The sequence below is a fragment of the Onychostruthus taczanowskii genome, unplaced genomic scaffold (assembly GCF_017590055.1).
Source record: "Onychostruthus taczanowskii isolate IOZ18803 unplaced genomic scaffold, ASM1759005v1 scaffold10, whole genome shotgun sequence".
NCBI classification, from domain to species: domain Eukaryota; kingdom Metazoa; phylum Chordata; class Aves; order Passeriformes; family Passeridae; genus Onychostruthus; species Onychostruthus taczanowskii.
The window spans coordinates 1,116,178-1,134,178 of NW_024496526.1; the positions used below are offsets into that span (position 1 = coordinate 1,116,178).

The 18,001-nt window shown below is 49.2% G+C and overlaps 1 protein-coding gene across 7 annotated transcripts in view; it reads right to left on the reverse strand.

Annotated features, from left to right (window-relative positions):
• Positions 1-1,039: 1,039 nt before the first annotated feature.
• The window catches only part of PIGQ (phosphatidylinositol glycan anchor biosynthesis class Q), a 37,784-nt gene continuing 20,822 nt past the window's right edge, over positions 1,040-18,001 (reverse strand). The window contains exons 7-12 of one of the 7 annotated variants that reach the window (XM_041406048.1): positions 17,013-17,124; positions 14,901-14,981; positions 13,824-13,938; positions 9,744-9,805; positions 6,322-6,490; positions 5,354-5,485 (exon numbers count right to left, since the gene is read on the reverse strand). In XM_041406048.1, coding sequence (XP_041261982.1) covers positions 6,350-6,490; positions 9,744-9,805; positions 13,824-13,938; positions 14,901-14,981; positions 17,013-17,124 — 511 coding nt within the window. In that variant the 3' untranslated portion in view covers positions 5,354-5,485; positions 6,322-6,349. The other 6 variants (XM_041406032.1, XR_005952804.1, XM_041406039.1 and 3 more) reach the window with 6 other exon arrangements.

Genomic DNA, 18,001 nt, shown 5'->3' on the forward strand with positions numbered 1-18,001 from the left:
TTTCTCAGCCTCTGGGTCTCGGTCCTGCCGTTCCACAGGGCCAGCCAAAAACTCCCAAATCATTCCAGGGATTTCTCTTGTCTTTGGTGGGATGGTGGAAACCAAACAGAGTCCAGACAGGTGGGAATTGTTGCAAGAAGTGGGAGGCAGAGAGGGGCAATCCTGGCAGAGGCTCCTGGCAGAGGGGTGACCTTGGCAGGGCTTGCTGCAATGTGGGGACTTTGTCACAGCCGTGCATTCAGCTGGGAGAGGGAAAAGGAGAACAGGATGGAATTCAAGGGAGTGACTGCTCTGCTGTGAGGAGGGAAGGAGTGGCCAGAAGGACCTGTCACTCCCAGGCCCAGCTTGGGCTGCTGCTTGGATTGTGCTGTGCTGCAGAGGACTGTCCCCTGTCCTGCCCCTGACACTGAATACACCACATGGACCAAGGAACCCCTCTCTGAATCACAGAACACCCAGAGCTGGAGGAGCATCACTTCAACCATCCCCCAGGCCTGAGGTGGCATTCATTGGATCCTCCTTGCACAAGCTTTGTGGTTTGGCCTTGGCAGAACGAGTATAGCTGGACAAATGCTGAAATACCCATGTGTGAGAGCAGAGGTTTGGGAGCTGCCCAGCCAGGCCCTGGGATGGGGATGAACAGCCTGCCTGGATGAGCTGAGCCACCCTGCCCGTCCCTGTGCTGCTGACAGCACTCCTGCCTGCAGAACTGGAGCTGTGATGAGCCTGAAGCCAGTGTGGTTCCTGAGCCAGGTCTTGTTCCTGCACTGGTGCACGGGACTGGCCTGTGTTTCACATCAGCAGGCTGCGTTTCACATCAGGGCTGCAGTGGGAAGGAAGTCGCCTTCAGCTGGGGTTAGTGGTGACATTTCAAACAAACACTCTGTCACTGCTGTGGGAGCACTTTGCTCCTGCTGAACGCCTGGTGGCTCACGTGAGGGAAGGAGAAATGCACAGTGGCTTTTAACTTCCTTGCCAAACCTCACTCACAAACACTCACACACTTTTAATGAAACTCTCAATGAGTCAGTGCTCTTTTATAATGCTTTACTCAAAACCAGAAAACATTGTGAGGAGGATTGATTACAAGAACTGTGAAGTTCTCATGAACTTCCCCAGTGACAGATGTTAAATAACAGTGGATGGCAGAGGAGCTGCAGCCTGTCCCTGCCCTGAGCTGGGCCTGGGTTCTGCAGCTTCTCCCTAACACCTCCACTGCTCCCAGCCCCAGTACCTGCCTGGGAATGCAGGGGGGTGTTCTGTCACCTGCAGCACTCATCAGTGCAGGGACACTCCTCATATTTAGCTTGCTGAGATGGTAAATGGGGAGTCTGAGCTTTCCTGGCTTGAGGCCCAGGCGTGGCTAAGGGCTGGAGGAAAAGGTGACAGACTCTTGCAGCAACCCCTAATGCAAAATGGTGAGCCAGAGGCAAAGGTGGTGGGCACTCAGTTCTAATGCAGGAAGGAAGATCAGCTACCCACATACGACTTGGATTACTCTGAACATGTTTATCCTGCACCCAAAACTCCCAATCCAGCTGGGAAGCCCTGTGGCCTCCTGTCATGTGGGAGATCAACTGAGATCCAGACCTGTCCCCTGTGTGTGCACAGCACACTCACTCTGCAGAGCCCCAGGGCTCCACACTTGGGCTGTTCCCTGACCCTGCAGACCTGGACTCTGCCAGGTTTGGGGTGCTGCTGCCCAAGCCCCCAGAGCTCCCACTGTGAGCTCAGCACAGGCAGGAGAGAAAGGGCTCTCTGTTACCAAGTCCAGAAAAGGACCAATGAGCAGGTAAGGGATGTGAGTCAATGCACAGGCAATCCCCCCTCACCAAGGCTTTATCCCCAAAAGGCAAAGGGGTTGCTGAGCAGTGCCTGAAGAGGGGGAACAGGAGCAGAGATGACACAGGACTGCTAATATTCACATTCACTGAGGCAATCTGAGTTCTGGTGTCGCTGAGCTCTGCACAACACAAGGACAAGGGTCATGAACTGAAACACATCAAACTCTGCCTGAGAGCAGAGAACACCTTTTCACTGTGGGGGTGATCAACCACTGGCACAGGTTGTCCAGGGAGGGGTTGGAGCTGCCATTCTTGGAGATATCCCAAAGCCATCTGGACGCGGTCCTGGGCAACCAACCTTGGGTGGCCCTGCATGAGCAGGGGCTGGACCAGAGGTTCACAACCTCCAGCAGCTTCCTGTGATGGTGTGACCAGCAGGTCTAAGCATAAAGGCTAAATCACTGAGGGACAGGGTTAAGCAAGAAAATGGTGTTGGAGCAGCAGGAAGAGGCAGCACAGGGCAGAAGGAAAGCAGCTCGTTCTCTGCAGGGTGAAATGCAGATTTTCCTTACACTGCTGGAAGTCAACGTATGGGTTGTATATTTTGCAACAGTCTTTGTGTGGGCCTGAACAGGGCACAGTCCAGCTGCAGCATCAGGGAAAACTCCCAAACCCATAAGCAGAGCTTTCAGTGCAGTGTAATTACTGAGGTTTCCTTTCAGCATCATCAGTCCTGGTTAGGGGAAGAAAGTATTTCTCCAAGGCAGAATTTCTCTTCAGGATAGAGTTTTTCACACAGTGAATCACATTTTCCTTCACAAACCCCCTGCCTAAGTAAAGAAGGGGTTTGTGGCAGCACTGGAACCAAAAGGTGGGAGAAATAATAATAAGAAAATGCAGTATTAAAAAAAGTCCTTAAGATTAGAGTCTTTGACTGTTGGCTGGCAAAGCCTGCTTGCTGCCTGCTATAAGGGGTGCGTGGCAGGAATGGGAGATCTGGAATTTTTAACTACCTCTCATCCAAGGGCTGCTCTGGATAATATGGATCTGAGGATAAATCAGAGCCAGAGCCTTACCAGCAGCCTCTTCCCTGAGGAAATGCCAGCACTGGGCCAGTCTGTGCTGCCGTGGAAGACGAGGCTGATCCTAACTTCTAATTAGAGAGATGACATAAGGTCAAGTGCTCTTGAGCAGGATGTCTGCTACACTGTTGTAATGTCTCTGCACAGAGTCGGAAAAGGGTGGGGGAAGACTCTTTCAGCAGGGACTGGAAAGGAAGAGGAGAGACGTGGCAAACATCCAGCAGAAGCAACTCAGATGCTCAGATACCACTGCAGGCAAGGAGAACACCCAGTGCAAGGAGCAGAGAGGCAGCTCAGGCACCAGCAGTGGGTGACACAGAACTGCAACCACAAGGAGCTGCCACTGCCCAGCTGGGCTGCTCAAGGTTCTCTGTTGCGGAAGAGTCAGGATCTCAGGTTTGAGGAGGAGGTTTTTCTTGGTTTGGTATTTCCCCACCCCAGAGTCAAGTATCAGCCTTTAGTAAACAAACCCGACACTGGAACATCTGATACATCTGGCAGGTTCCCAGTAGCAAGGTCACAGTTGCTGGTTGTCATGGCTCTGCGCTGTCACTGGGGCTATCATGGCATTTGAACCCTAAGGATGACTAGGACCATCATGAACTGTCCGGTCCCACAGAAAGATTTTAAAAGCCAGGATATTAGAAACATTACTTTCACAAGATCAAAAATAACAAAGTTTCTCACAGCAGTCAGCAAACTGAACTGTGCAGGCGTGGGAGGAACCAGGGGATACCATTTAGGAGCTCCACGGGAAAGATGAGGAGGTAAGGTGTAAACCTGCTCTGCTCAGTGCCAGGTGAGGATGGGGCTCATGACTCTGACTTCAGCTGAAGTGAAAATGTTATTTAGACCATTCATCCACTAAATGCATCACAGCCTGCAGTTATTCCCACCTGGAGTGCAGAGAATTCCTCAGGTAGTGATCATTCCAAGACAAGAAGATGCTGCACAGGAGTTTTAAGCACAGATCATCAAACAACAAGCTCTCTGCAGTTTCTGCAGGCAGGGGTGTTCCAGCCAGAGCCTGCAATGGCAGACGGTGAGGGGGGCTTTGCCACACTGTCTTTCCCCAGTGATTTGCCCTGGCTCAGGGTGAGCAGTGTAGTGCCCATGTAGTCCTGCCTCCCTCACATGTTCCTAAGAAACCTCAAAAGCCTTGGAGCTTTGCCTGCTAAGGAATGTCTGGACCATGCAGCTGCCTGCAGAGCTTCCTTTTCTCCTGCTCAGGCTATGTAGAGGCAGTGACTGCACCATGAGGGGCTTTCAGCAGCTCCAGACAACCCAAATAGATCTGGCCAGGGATGTCCTAAAGCAGCGAGGGGCATACCCCTTCTCTTCTGTGACAGCTGCCAGCACACGGATGAGACACAGGGCCGGGGTAGGAAACTCTGACCTCTTGCTGGCAGTGCTGACTGAAGGCTGCTAAAGCCTCAGGGCACCTTGCCCTGCCAATGCCCACTGGAGTACAGAGGCAGCCATCCAGAGAAGGGCTGGGCACTGCAGCCACTGCACTTTCTCCTCTTCTTCCTCCATCCTTGGTTCCTTGCCCAACCAGGGGAAAAGGGGCAGGATCCAGCACAGCCCTCACGTGCCAGTGCAAAAAGCAGGGTACAGTGACACTGACTCCTTGTTTGAGTTGGGGCAGAGGAATGAGCAGAGCTGGAGGAAGTGTAGTTTGGGTAAGGACTGTGTTTAAATTTGACAGTGGGACATCCTCCAGTGCACAGGCACCCTTTCCAAGAGAGAGAATAGGAGACACATCAAAATGAGACCAGAACATGGAAAGCCAAGCACTCATGCACCTCGGAAATGTATCTAAAGCAAACTACTCTCCTAAGAGAAATCACAAATCATGATAAAACAGATTGTGCTGCTGAGCCTCCAGCCTTGCCCTTCCAACACCTCTGGTACTGCAGCGAGGGTGAGTGCAAGCCTTCCTCAAAAGAAATTAATAAATATCCCATGAACTCAGACACCCAGCTGAATAGTTTTCAGTGCAGGACTCCATGACCTGATTCTCCACATGGTTCTGATCAGCTGGCTTGAGGGCTGAAGCATACAATATCCAAAACATGCTCTGGCTGAAGGCACCACAGCATTGTGGCTCTGAACCACCCGAGGTGCTGATTTGCTACGGCCCTGTGAGCTGACATGGAAGGAGAAATTCATCACCAAACCATTTGGGAGCTGCTCCCTCCACGACACTGAGTGATGGTTTCATGAGGCACTGATGGGTTTAACCTTTTGCTTCCAAAATAATCATTAGCATAATATACAAACACAGTGTAGGGAAAGAGAAAAATAATATTTAAAAATACTCGCCTTTAAAAATTCAGCCCTTCCTATGTTACCAAAATCTATTTAAAGGGATGGAGCAGTTGCTGGCTCTGAGCAGCCTTTGGTCCCAAAGCATTAGGAGTCAGTATGTTTTTCAGGTCAAGTTCCTAAGTTCTTCCACTGTCTTTAGTTCTGCTTGTCTCCTTTGTGTTTCCAAGGGTAGATGAGCTCTCCAAGGAACAGTTTCTTGCAGAGAGATGCCCAGGAGTCCCTGGGATAGCAGCTGTAGGTGGGCAGTCTGTACGTCTGGACCACACCTCCATAGGAGAGGGGGTTGATCTGTGTGGAGGAAGAGGGACAGCAGCAAGGGAAGCATCAGTCCTGCTCCTCACACAGCACAGAATCCCTCCCTGGCTTGCTAAGGCTGTTTATCCTTCTCCAACATCCCCCAGCATTAACAAATTGCTTGGCAAGGGGTGTTACTAGAATCATTCCCAAGCGGAGGGGCAGACAAGAACCAGCATGAGAGCTGGGGGAATGAGAGGGGAGTGTGTTACACACCAGAGTGCAGGGACAGTGGCTGGAGAGACAGCAGACAGCAACAGAATCACAGAGTCATGGAATTTTTTAGTTTGGAAAAGACCTTAAAGATCATTATGCCCAACCCTTAACCCAGCACTGCCAAAGCCCATGTCCCCAAATGCCACATCCACACTGCTCGTGAACATCTCCAGGGACGGTGATTCCGCCACTGCCCTGTGCCAGCGTCTCACCACCCTTCCCGTGAAGAAATGTTTCCTAATATCTAATTTAAATCTACATCTAGTACTGCACTGGGGATGCACTGGGACTCCAGGAACTCCTCTGGAATTTAGCTGTACCTGTTATGAGCCCTCAGCCACAGCTGTGTGTGAAGTTAAACCTGGTATCACCCGAAACCACCCAGTGGAACCAAGTTCCAGCACAACAGGATCACACCACAGAGCTCCTCATTATCATTTTCAATTAAGTCTTCTTGGCTGAGTTAATCTTTTTTAATTTGACTTCAATCACCACCCCAAGTCTGTGCCTACAAAAGTTCTGTCCATGGTCCCCAGCTGCTGCATGGACCTTTTGAAGATAGGGATATGAACAGACACATTTTCTGTACAAGGGGTGACAGAAGCATGTCAGACCTTTGAAATGCTCATCCCAGTGAAGCACTCAGGGTAGGAAGACAGGTGAAGTCCACAAGATGGATCCAGTGTGGCATGAAAAGGATGCACAGCACAGCCTCCAAAGGACCAAAAAAGATGGCACAGAAGTGATGGGGCTCAGACCATGAGAGATGCCCAGGGGTGGGGGCTTCCAGAGGCAGGGAAAGCTTGGTCAGTGGAGAGAAATGGAAGGACATCCTTCTCTAGCAAAAGGGTTCAGCTCTGCTGGAACCAACCGAGCAGCTCTGGGAAAGGAGACTGCAATTCACAGCACAGAATCCAGCCTCAAAAGGAAAGAGAGACAGCAAACCCATGCACAGAGTCACTACTTGGTCAAAGCTGAATATTTTTTTTGCCCACTAAAAAGCATCGGGGTTTCTGGGAGTCTGCCTGTGCCAACAGCTGCTTGGAGCTCATGGAGTGGTGAGGGATGAACCCCCAGTGCCTACAGAGGTGGGGCTCTTGGAAAGTTGGATTGAGCTAAGAGTTCATTAGAAGTAATCCTGGAGATCTTTGTCAAATTAGTTTCAAAGTACAGGAGTGCTCAAGCAGAAGGGGGAAATGCCTGTACACAGAAGCATCTATAGCAAGTTTAGGAAAAAGGCCAGGGCAGCTGCTTGCAGGGAAAATTATAAAATAGAATAAACAAGGGGGAGGGGAGAAGGCCAAAGAAACCTGTCCCCAGCACTAACAGCTGTAAAACCCGAGTAACTATTTCTGCCCATTTCCTCAGCTGTAGGCAAAGCAGTGTGTCTGAAGTGCAAACATGCTGGGGAGGAGGACAGGAGCTGCTGCTCTACAAGGGAGAGCCACAGCGTGTGCTGCTTTGGCTATCAGCTGTGTGGGCTGCAAGGTCTGCACACAACATTTCTTGTTGAGAAGCATCTCTGGGTGGAGTGGTGGCACCCAGGGGTACCACTGGCCACTGTAATAACCATGGCTTCTTACACCCAAAGCAATTCAGGTCTTCAGGTCCCTGCCTCTACTGGTACAAATGGAGGCAAACAGGAAAAACTCAAGATTAGTGAAGAGGCCATATTTGTTCTCCTTATGAACGTTCTGTAGGTCAAAGCTATAATAAACCCTGCTAGAATATCCATCCTAATGGAGCTGTTCCCTTTTCCCTTTCTCTGCTGTTTAACCCTTTCCAAAGCAATTGCTGGAGAAGATGAGACTTTCAGCAGAAGGTACATGAATGGATCAAACTCATGGTGATCTAGAATCCCAGAATCTCAGACTGTTTGGGTTGGAAAGAACCTTAAAGCCCATCTTGTTGCACCTCTGCCATGGGCAAGGACACCTCCCACTAGCCCGGGCTGCTCCAGGCCTCAGTGTCCAACCTGGGCTTGGACACTTCCAGAGATCCAGGGGCTGCCACAGCTTCTCTGGGCACCCTGTGCCAGGGCCTCCCCACTCTCACAGGGAAGAATTTTTTCCTATTATCTACTCCAGACCTGCCCTCCTTCAGCTTAAAGCCAGTTTTCTCCCTGGGCTATCAGTTCAGTTGTGCCACACTGCCAGAAATATTTCTTCTTGTGCACCAAAAGAAATTACTTTAAACACTAATGAAAATACTGACCTATGTAAGACTTCCTGAAGAATACTGAGTAGCATGTGAAATGGAAATATCATCCCCCACCCTCTGCTCCCCTCCAGGGTCTGGACTTTGCATTCCAGAGGCACTACCTTAAAAATAAAAAATAATCCCTTGGCTGAACCAGGAGCTGGTTGGGAATGCTCAAAGCCAGCATTATTGATTTCTAATCCATTCCCAGTGCCCCACAGGACAGCTCAGACTATCACCTATAGCTGCAATTATTATGGCTGTAGAACCATGCATCCAGCCTGACTTCCACCAGGCACTGCTCCAAGAGGGCTTCCACACAGAGATGGGGCAAAGCCACTGCAGATTCTCAAGAGAGGCACATCACTGTGTACAATAAAGAAGAATTTCACTTAAAAATAGGTTTTTTTAGATTACCCTCTCCAAAGGCCTATCAAAAAGTGGGATATTCAGCAGGATTTCTGACACAAGCCCATTTTTCATTTCCACCAGCACAAAGAGAGCAAAAAAAGTGCCTTTTTCTGACTGTCTGCTCATTACTATTGGAACTGAAGGCTGGGACAGACATCTACAGCAGCACTTCCACCTCTTGAGGTGATGACTTGTGCTATATTCCAGATAGCAAATGGATCTTCCTGCAGTGGTCCAAGGAAAATTCATCACAGTCATATGACTCACTGCCTTTGCTCTTTAAGTCATGGTCTTTTCTCTCTGGAGACTCCATCCACCTCATCTCTCACACACACTGATGCCAAAGCCTCTGCTTAGCAGCTCCTATGCTTCATCTCTGGTGCCTGGTTTCCTTTTTCTGGAATCTCCTGGCCACAGAGGATGGCAGATTTTGGTTCTTACTCCACTATCCTACTGAAAGGCAGGAGCTGGGAGGACAGCTTGCTTAGAGAATGCTAGTTTTGCCTTAGAAGACATCTGTAAAAGGGATTCCCTCTGGAATTGCTACTAGCTGGTTTGCTGGTTCCCTGCTAGCCTGACCTTTGCTGAAATAGGGTGGGACTGGTGATGGAAAAAGCAAAAGGACTGGCAAGCTGCAGTTAAATCCTTCCCACACAGTCCCCCAGTGTCCAAGTGCTTTTATAAGTGTTATACACTACTGGCAGCCTCCCTTCTTCAGGATGCAGAGAGCAAGAAAAGCCTCCCTGGAACATGGCTGTGTTCCTGCTGGGTCAGGAGATGGAAATTTCACTCCTGAAAGTGTAAGGAGACCTTTCCTGCTGCCAACACTTCCTTTCTTTTCAGAAGATCATTTCCTTGAGTATCTTTTGATGCCAGAGCATGGGAATGGGGGGGTTACAAAAGCACAGGTAAGCTTTGCCCATACCCCTCACCAGGGCAGCCCTGGAGAAAAGCAGGAGGCCCTTTCCTTTCTCATCTTGCCCAGGCTCTCGTCCTGATGGCCTCATGGAGCAGCCAAGGCTTTCCAGCACCACTGGAGGGGAAGAGCTTTTCTTACTGCTTCATTCTGGAGGGTTAACTGCCTTCTTTGCTTCTCCCAGTGTTCAGCAATTTACCACATGAAGCTGCACAGAGCCAGGAGGTGATAATGGCATGAGCTCTTAATCCCAGAAGTAACACAGCTCTGTGTTTCTCCTACTCCCCTTCTTTTACATTTCTCTTCACACCATCCAGGGCACTGCATTTCCTCCAAACACAGGACACAAGCAGGGCATCAAAAAGCACAGAAAGCAGCAGTCAGCCACAGCAACACAAGGTTATTTCCCTTGTTTCAGCATTTTACAGCTGATAATGTTGAAGTGGAGCCTTTCAGTGGGAGCAGCACAGATGGACTGGGGTCACGCTGGGGGAAGGATGGGGGCCTTACCTGCATAAGGAGCCGCAGAGGTTTTCCATCCTGCTGCTCAAGGACTCTGAACTTCACTCCAGCTGCAAAGACACAAAACAAAGAAAGCAAAACCATGGTGGGATTGTTGGAGTGTCCTGTGCAGGGCCAGGAGTTAGACTTGATGATCCCTGTGGTCCTCTCCCACTCAGGACATTCCATGGTTCAATGCCTGGAGCACAGACCATGAATTTGCTGCCCAGTGCTGTTGGCTGAGCACTGATTCCCTCGAAACTGTCTTCAACCTTTCTGGATTTGGGAACATTCCCCATTTTCAACAGGAAGCATGGATTGTCTCTACAATGCTTTAAGCCTAATGACACAGCTCCATCAAAAGTAACCTCTCTCAACTCCAGCTTGAAAACTCAGTCTAGGGCAAGCACAAAGCCTAAAAATCAGCCAGCCAGACATGAGGATGATAGAGGGACTGGAAAAGCCTTCCAATTTTCCCAAACTTCCATCAGAATGGGAACTCCATGCTAGCAGCAGGCAGAGAGCCTGTATTAATTTGTGCTCATGTGGACAGAGCACATGTGCTGATATGTCCCTCTTTCAGGCTGAGGGAGGGAAGTGGCCGACCTGGAGGCATTACAACATTTCAAAGCAATCCCTGCCCATTAATCCCAGCATCCACATGTTTTTAAGAGGCTAACCCCATCAAACCTGCCACTTTCCTATTTCCTCTTGGATTTGCCTCATTTCCAATACTGTAAAGATAAATAGGAAAGATTTTGGATTCCAAGGGTGACACAGTGCACACACAGATTTAATACAATGTTTCAAAGGTAACAGCTTGGACCAGAGAGGCATTTTTCTTACAAAGATGTCAAATTACTTCACAGAAATAAAATCACCAATCCATCTCTGCAAACCTGTTCCAGCCAAGCATGCCCTGTTATTCTTTCCTGCAGGTAAGAAGATGAGAGAAGACTAAGGCACAGATCAAACACTGACAGGAGCACAAACAGAATAAAACTCCTCACCACTGTAAGTGCCACTGCTGCAGTATCTCTATGACTCTTGAACACTGAAAAATCAAAATGTCTTCTCTTTTTCCTCAAGCTTTGAATTAATTAAAGTCATACAGTTCACTCCAGGGATGGAATGCTCTTCTCTAGCACACAGCTCTGGTTTAAACTCTCTCCCCAAATCATAAAATTTTTCTGTCCAGGACAGGAGAGATTTATCTGCATTTTGCTGGATTATATTGATAGAAGGGCTTCCTCAGTGGCTTGAAATAGATGTTTGAGTACCCTGGGCCTCAACAAGCAAATGTGCTGGATGACCAAAGTGCTCAATGTGATTCACAGAGCTTTGGCTATGAGGAAGTGTCTAAGCCATTCCAGGAACTACTTTTCTAGCAGACTTTGTCAGAGAGAGACAGAAACAAGCAGGCACTGAAGGTTCAGACATGTGGTAAGACTGTGCAGTCTTACCCCAGGAACAGTAATCCATTATCCCAGCAAATGCTGGTTCTGTAGGTCCTGGCCACACATCTCCCTTCTAAAGCTTCAAGCCAACACTTTCTTAATTACATTATTTAATTGCTCAAGAGTCTTACACTTCTAAGAAAATACAAGCACAAAAAGGCTATAAATTCATTTTAGAATGGCCTGCAGGTGACTGCAGAGCTCAGGACTCTGAGCAGTTCCCTTCTCATGGGAAGAGCAGGAGGGCTCAGGCTGGCTCCTGCAGATCACGCCAGCACAAAAGAATCCTGAACTATTCCCTGACTTCCAGCCAGCTCCAGAGCCCAGGGGTCTGCTTTTCCTGTGCAAAGGCATCAGCAATGGCACAGAAGAAGTGAATTCATTTGCTTTGTTTCACATGACAGCACACTCAAGTGAGGGTTTGTACTACAGCAATTGTGGCAGGTGCTACAGGACCATGACAAAACCTGTCCCAACAATTCCACTGTGAATGCTGGGAAAGGGAAGTACAGGAAAAACGAGCTGGTCTGTTCACAATCAAACAATGCTGGTACCCTGTGAGTGGGCAGTTTGAGAGCCCTGGAACCCCTGCTGTTCCTTTCTTCATGCTGTGAATCCACATCCCAACCAAGGTGGCACCCCTTGAGCTGGCACTGGGTGCACAGAACTCTTGCACAGAGGACATCAGCTGTGATCTAGATAAGAAAGGTTTTTGGAAGTCATAAATATTTCACTTTGGATGTGTGGAAAGAAAAAAATGCATTTAGTTTGTGGTGTGTGAATGGATCATTCACCTACCCCTGGCCTGGGCTTCATCAGTGGAGTATTTTGTCAATTCAGACACTGAATCAAAGAACTTGGAGGCCATATGCCACAACTGAACCGAGTTGAACTCAACCCCCTTTCTACCAGCAAAACCTATCCATTCATGTTGGTAGAACCATCTTGATGGTGCCTGTAAAACCAGCTGCCCTAGCACCTGCCAGAGGATGTCTTCTCCAAGTTCTGAGTCTGACAAGGGAGGCAGCACCTCAGCAGTGAGGACACTGTGTGATGTGCACTCTCTCAAGTCCTTTGAGTTGGGTTCAACTGCTCCTATCTGTTCCTGTTGCCATGCCACTGTATTGTGCTGGTGTAGGAACACAGCTTGCAGAAAGGCTCAGAGATGCCTCTTCCTCTCACAGACACCAGGGCACTGCAGTGCCAGTTAAGGAACACAGCTGAGAAGTCAATCCCCTGCTCGGGTGGGGGCTTGTTTCCTGCAGCAGAGACCTGGCTGAACAGGAATGAGGAGAAGTAACCCGTGGCATTACATAACCTAAAGGAATTCATGGTCTTAAACCTCTCAGTGGCACCAAGATTTCCTCCTGCCCTACATCCTGCCCATTACTGGGTCAGTTTTCTTCAGCAGCATCTCCTGTTTCCCCAAAACAGCCCTGAGGGGTTTAAGACGTTTCTGCCACGAAATTCACAGGAACCTGCTGAAGGCTTCCATGGAAAAGCAACAGAGTTGGTAACAGAGCCCAGCTCTACCTTCCCAAAACTGAGCTTGGCAGCGCTCCAGCAGACAAAGCTGCTGAGGTTGCCTCGAGCTTCCTCTGCCTTTGATGACTGGTCTTGGCTTACTGATGATCAAACTCTTTCTTCTATGCTAAATTCCTGCTGCATGCTCTTTAAAAGGATGGGAGATAATAATTTAGATGTGCTTGACTGTAACTAGATCAACCATAGCTGTGGACAGTCAAAGGCATTCCAAAATGAGTCCTTACTCTGGTGCCAGCCCTGGTTTATGGTTATCCAAAGTGAAAAAACAATGACTGGTTTCAAAATGGTGACAGATTAGTCTCAAAAAGGGAATGATTATCTGAACTCTGCCCAGAGTTTTGAAATTCATCCAAACACCAGGGCTTCAGTCAGTCAAAGTCAGCATAGAACTGAAAGAGCTCCATTGATTTGCCACTACTGCAGATCTAATCCTTTGGAACAGCTGATATTCCAAATATTTTTGTGATTTGCCTTGTTTCAGAGTCCAAACACCCAAAGTTTGTTTCACAGAATCATGGAATATCCTGATTTGGAAAGGACAAGGATCATCCAGTCCAGCTCCTGGCCCTGCACAGACACCCCAACAATCCCACCCTGGGCATCCTTAGAGTATTGTCCATACACTCCTGGAGCTCTGGCAGCCTCGGGGCTGTGCCCGTTCCCTGGGGAGCCTGGGCGGTGCCCAGCACCCTCTGGGGAAGAACCTTTCCTGATATCCAACCTAACCCTCCCCTGGCACAGCTCCACGCCATGTTTGACTCACATAAGTTTTACCTGACCTGGTAGTCTGGAACTGGAATAAAAGCAGACCTCGTTTATATGGTGCTTGTTTGGATGTAATTTTTAGTGGCAAAGGCCTTTCTAAAGGTGCTCCTGATTCTGCTTCAGGTTTAGATTTCTTTCCATTGACACACTCGTCCTGCTCCTTGCAGGAACTGGTTCACAGCAGGGACACCTGCACAACTCGAGCCTCAGGTTCCTTCCTACCCCCACTGCATCCTCAATTCAGGAGTGACCCAATGCACCACAATCAAGCACATAATGCATAATGCTTGAAGTGCTGCAGGGGCAGAGCTGAGGGACTCACCTGCGAGCCTGTAGGATCTGCAGAGGCGAAGGATGAGGGAATAAAGTGGCAGGGAGTCAATCAGGTCCACCAGCAAGTGTATGAGGCCCTGCACAATCACCACCAGCAACCGGAGCTACAAAAACCAGTTTAACAGAACATCTCAGGAAACAGGAGATGAAACACTTGTAAATTCCTGAGCTGAGCTGGGATCTAACACTGCTCTGTGCTAAGCTAAGGCCTCCCAAAGTGGGTGTGATGTCCGGAAGTGCTGAGCATCCAGACCCTGCGTGAGGGTTCTCAGCAATCTGGGTTTAAGAGGTAACTGGAATGAAGCTCCTACAGTGGGAGAAGCTGTGACCAGCAAGGACACGAGAACTATTCCATTTTCAACAGCCACAGTTGAAAAGGAAGCCCAAAATCTCCAACTTTGAGTCAATTCCCTGTGTACCAGTGAATGTAAATTTTCCTCTCTCCAACAGTGAGCTGCAACAGCTCATTTCAGCCTGAAGAAACCCCACGTGGAGTTTAAGCAAGGGCAGAGCAGGCAGAAATGAGCTTCCTGCTCTGTGTTTTCTGTCCCTGACTAAAGCACCTCCTTTTGTCACACTGCAGCTATTTTCTGCTGCCAAGCTCCTCTGAAAAGAGAGGGCTCAAAAAAGATGCTGAAAGCATGTGATGGCCACTGTCTGTGGAAAATTTGGCTCCAGGCAGGCCGCAGAGAGGACTGGTCATATTGGGGGAAGAAAAGAAAAATAAAGAAGTTCAAACCTCTGAGGAAAGCTTGGATGAAAACATTTAATACAGCAAGTTAATTCCCTGGAAAAAAAAAGTTCTGAATCAGACTAGAGAGGCCATCACCACAGATGTGGACAGAAACATATCAACTTCTGAGAGAAAGAGAGGGGAACAGTTTGTCCTGCTGGCCACGATTTGCTGAGAATCCCCTTTGGAAAAACACTAACATGAACTGTGTGAGAATCCTTCCTAAGACACCCACATTTTTATTTTCCTTATGGATGACCATAAATGTCTAGGAAACCGTTTTTTACTACCTCAGAAGAGAGTGTTTGACTTGTTTCAAGGGTTAAATCTTACCAGGGTAAACACCAAATAATACAGTGCAGTTGTAGGCAGAAGGAACAGCAGGATTGTGAACAGCAAAGTGCCAATAAATAACTAGGGAAAAAGGAAACACAATCATGAGCAGAGTGATGGTAAAATAAAATACATTACAAATAAAAAATAGGAGACTCTGAGGCAATGGAAGTTTGCAGAACTCCATCATGTGTTTTTATCTTGCCTATATGAATAATGCTGTTACCTTGGATATTTTCAGTATTTCTCCTCTCACTGGGCTTTCTTCAAAACTCCTTATTATGGGAGTACATTTGGAAAGATAAAAGCTGGATCCTGACAGCACTTTTCCTTTACAGACAACATTCAAGATTTCCCATTTCAGGCCAGCTTCCTTAGGAAACTAGACTTAAGTGATCTTGCAATTTTTCCATTCTCTGTCTTCAAAAGTTTTAGAGCCACTGATCAGATTTTACCAGAAAAATGTGGAAAATAACAAAGAAGTGGTAATTTGAATGGGAATTCTGGAAAGAATTGAGTACTTTTGTTCCTCCTTGTTTTAGCAGTGCAGGCACCTGGCGCAAACCTGACAGAATTATTTGTGATAAACATTCCCAGCAGCAACTGGCTGAGCTTCCAGCCACAGGAATTCTGCCTCTTGCTCAGTGGGAAGGTGGGAGAGACAAAGAAGCAGGAGCCGGGGAGCAATATTTAGAGGATGAAGGAGAAAAATCCCTAGGGAAGTAGGTGTCATTAGCTCCACTGCCCACAGAAAAAGTTATTTTTATTCTGGGCCAGCGTAGGTTGGAGTAGGTCTAAATAATTCCAAGTGGGAGAATTCCAATTTATACCGAACAGGTACCTGACTCTTCTATTTCCAGTCACCACTTCCAGATCAGAGAGCCACAGGAGCACAGGGCACTGCAACCTCTGCAAAAAGGGACCAGAGCTGCGGGATATAACGAAAGCCACAGTGCGCAGGTGGATCAGCAGCACGGCTTTAGGGATGTAACCAGGAATAGATCACAACCCAATCTATTCTCCTCACAGCAGTTGTTTCTCCCTTCTCCTGTCACTCCACTGCAGTTGTTTAAACCTCCAGAAGTCTTTTAAGGTCTGCTTTGAATGTCTCTTCCTACCCGTCCAGCGACACAATTCTCACTGGTCTCCAGAGCAGCAGGATGAAGCCTCAAGTGCCAAACCAATTCTCCCCAAAGTACACAGGGAATGAGCCCTGATGCAAACCTGGCACGGAGGCTTTTAATCACCAAAGAAACAAAACCAGCTCTCAGCTGTGGTGCAAGAAGCTCAAGGTTATCTGTTGTAATAGAGAGAGGTGCTGACCCTGCAAGTTTCCAAGTATTACTGTATTATTTCAGTGATGTTTGCAGCTGCTGGCCTGCAGCCGTTCAGGCTCTGCTGGACTTTTGCATGGCATTTCAGAAATTAAAAAGAGCTTACAGCACTTCACAAAGAACTGCCTCTGCCTGAGTGAGAGTGTGTGGGCCAGGCTCCAGCACAACGTGAATGAAACGGGGCCTTTTAATAGAAACGCTGCCACGGCTGTTACTGTGGCAACACTGCTGGGCACCACATTTCCAACTGCCTCCATCCCTCCCCCATTCCTACTCCAGGCTCGGGAGCTCCCGGCATCTGCAGCATCCACAGCATCCACCACAGCTTGCCGGGTGCCTGGCACGTGCTCAGGGCAGCTCGGCACTTGCCACAGCTTGGCCCTCGGGAAGGGAAGGGAAGGGATGCTGGAGAGCAGAGATGGAGTGCAGGGTAGGGAAGGGGTGCAAGGAAGGGGTGCAGGGCAGGGAAGAGGCACTGCAGGGAAGGAGAGGGGTGCAGGGAATGTAAGTAGTATAGGGAAGGGAAGGACTGCTGCAGGTAAGGAAGGGGTGTTGCAGAGCAGGGAAGGAGTCTAAGGCAATGAAGGGGTGCTGCAGGGCAGTCAAGAAGTGCTGTAAGGCAGCAGAGGAGCCATAGGCTCAGAGTGTTGGGGTGTGTCCTTGTTCTGGGCACCAGAAAGGCTCCTGTGTCTGTGTCCCAGTATCTGTCAGAGCAGGAGGGAGGGTGTCCCCAGGGCTGTGGCACTGCCCTGGGGTGTCCCCAGGGCTGTGGCACTACCTGGTCGAGGTCATAGGAGCAGGAATCCACCCGCTGCCGCAGCACGTTCCACTTCTTGCCCCGGAACAGGCGCCACAGAGAGGACAGGCCGTAGATCTTCAGGCAGTAGAGCCTGAGCAAAGAGAAGACTCTGCAGCACAGCTGGCAGCTCCCAGCTCCAGTATCACCCAGCTGTCACCAGCACACCCCACGCCCACTCACCCACCTGCAGAGCCAGGGGTGGCAAAAGAAATACACTGGGAATGATGCAGATAAATCCTCACGGCTCAGTCAACCCTATCTGGGCTGGTCCCTGGCACGGGGGCTACTGCAGCCAGCTCTGGGTCACTGGAGGGCAATGGCCAGGCCATGCCCCAGAGCTGCAGCAGTCACCAGCCCCATGGCAACACCTTCCCTGCAGCAAAAGGGTGCTGAGGCCGTGGCACAAGGGTGCCCAGAGAAGCTGTGGCTGCCCCCGGATCCCCAGAAGTGGCCAAGGCCAGGATGGATGGGACTGGGAGCAACCTGAGGTAGTGAAAGATGTCCCTGTCACGGCAGGAGATGAGCTGTAAGGCCCCTTCCAATCCAAACCATTCCATGATTCTGTGAGAAGAACCAGCAATCCTATTTCCCCTAGCTCACCTGTGTCTCCCCTGCCTTCAGACGTCCCTTCCCCTGCCTTCAGACCTTCCAGACAGGGCTGGCCAAGGTCTTACTCCCACACCTGAGTCAATGCAATGCAATTGTGCCTCTGCACCAGAGATACCAGGGAGAGGAGTGGAGCCCCTGGAGCTTCTCTAGTAACCCACAGCTCTAAATATCCTTAAGAGTGGGAAGAGACCAGTGAAATGCCTGGTGGCCCCTACTGCTCTCCTTCCTTAGGCTTTCAGAACTTGGTGATATGAGACTTGGAGCTATTTCCCTCACAGAAAAATGACAACGTGAGGGAAACTTGGGGTGACAAGGGAGACGCCTCTTTACGGAACAACATCAAGGAAGGAAGAGCCCTT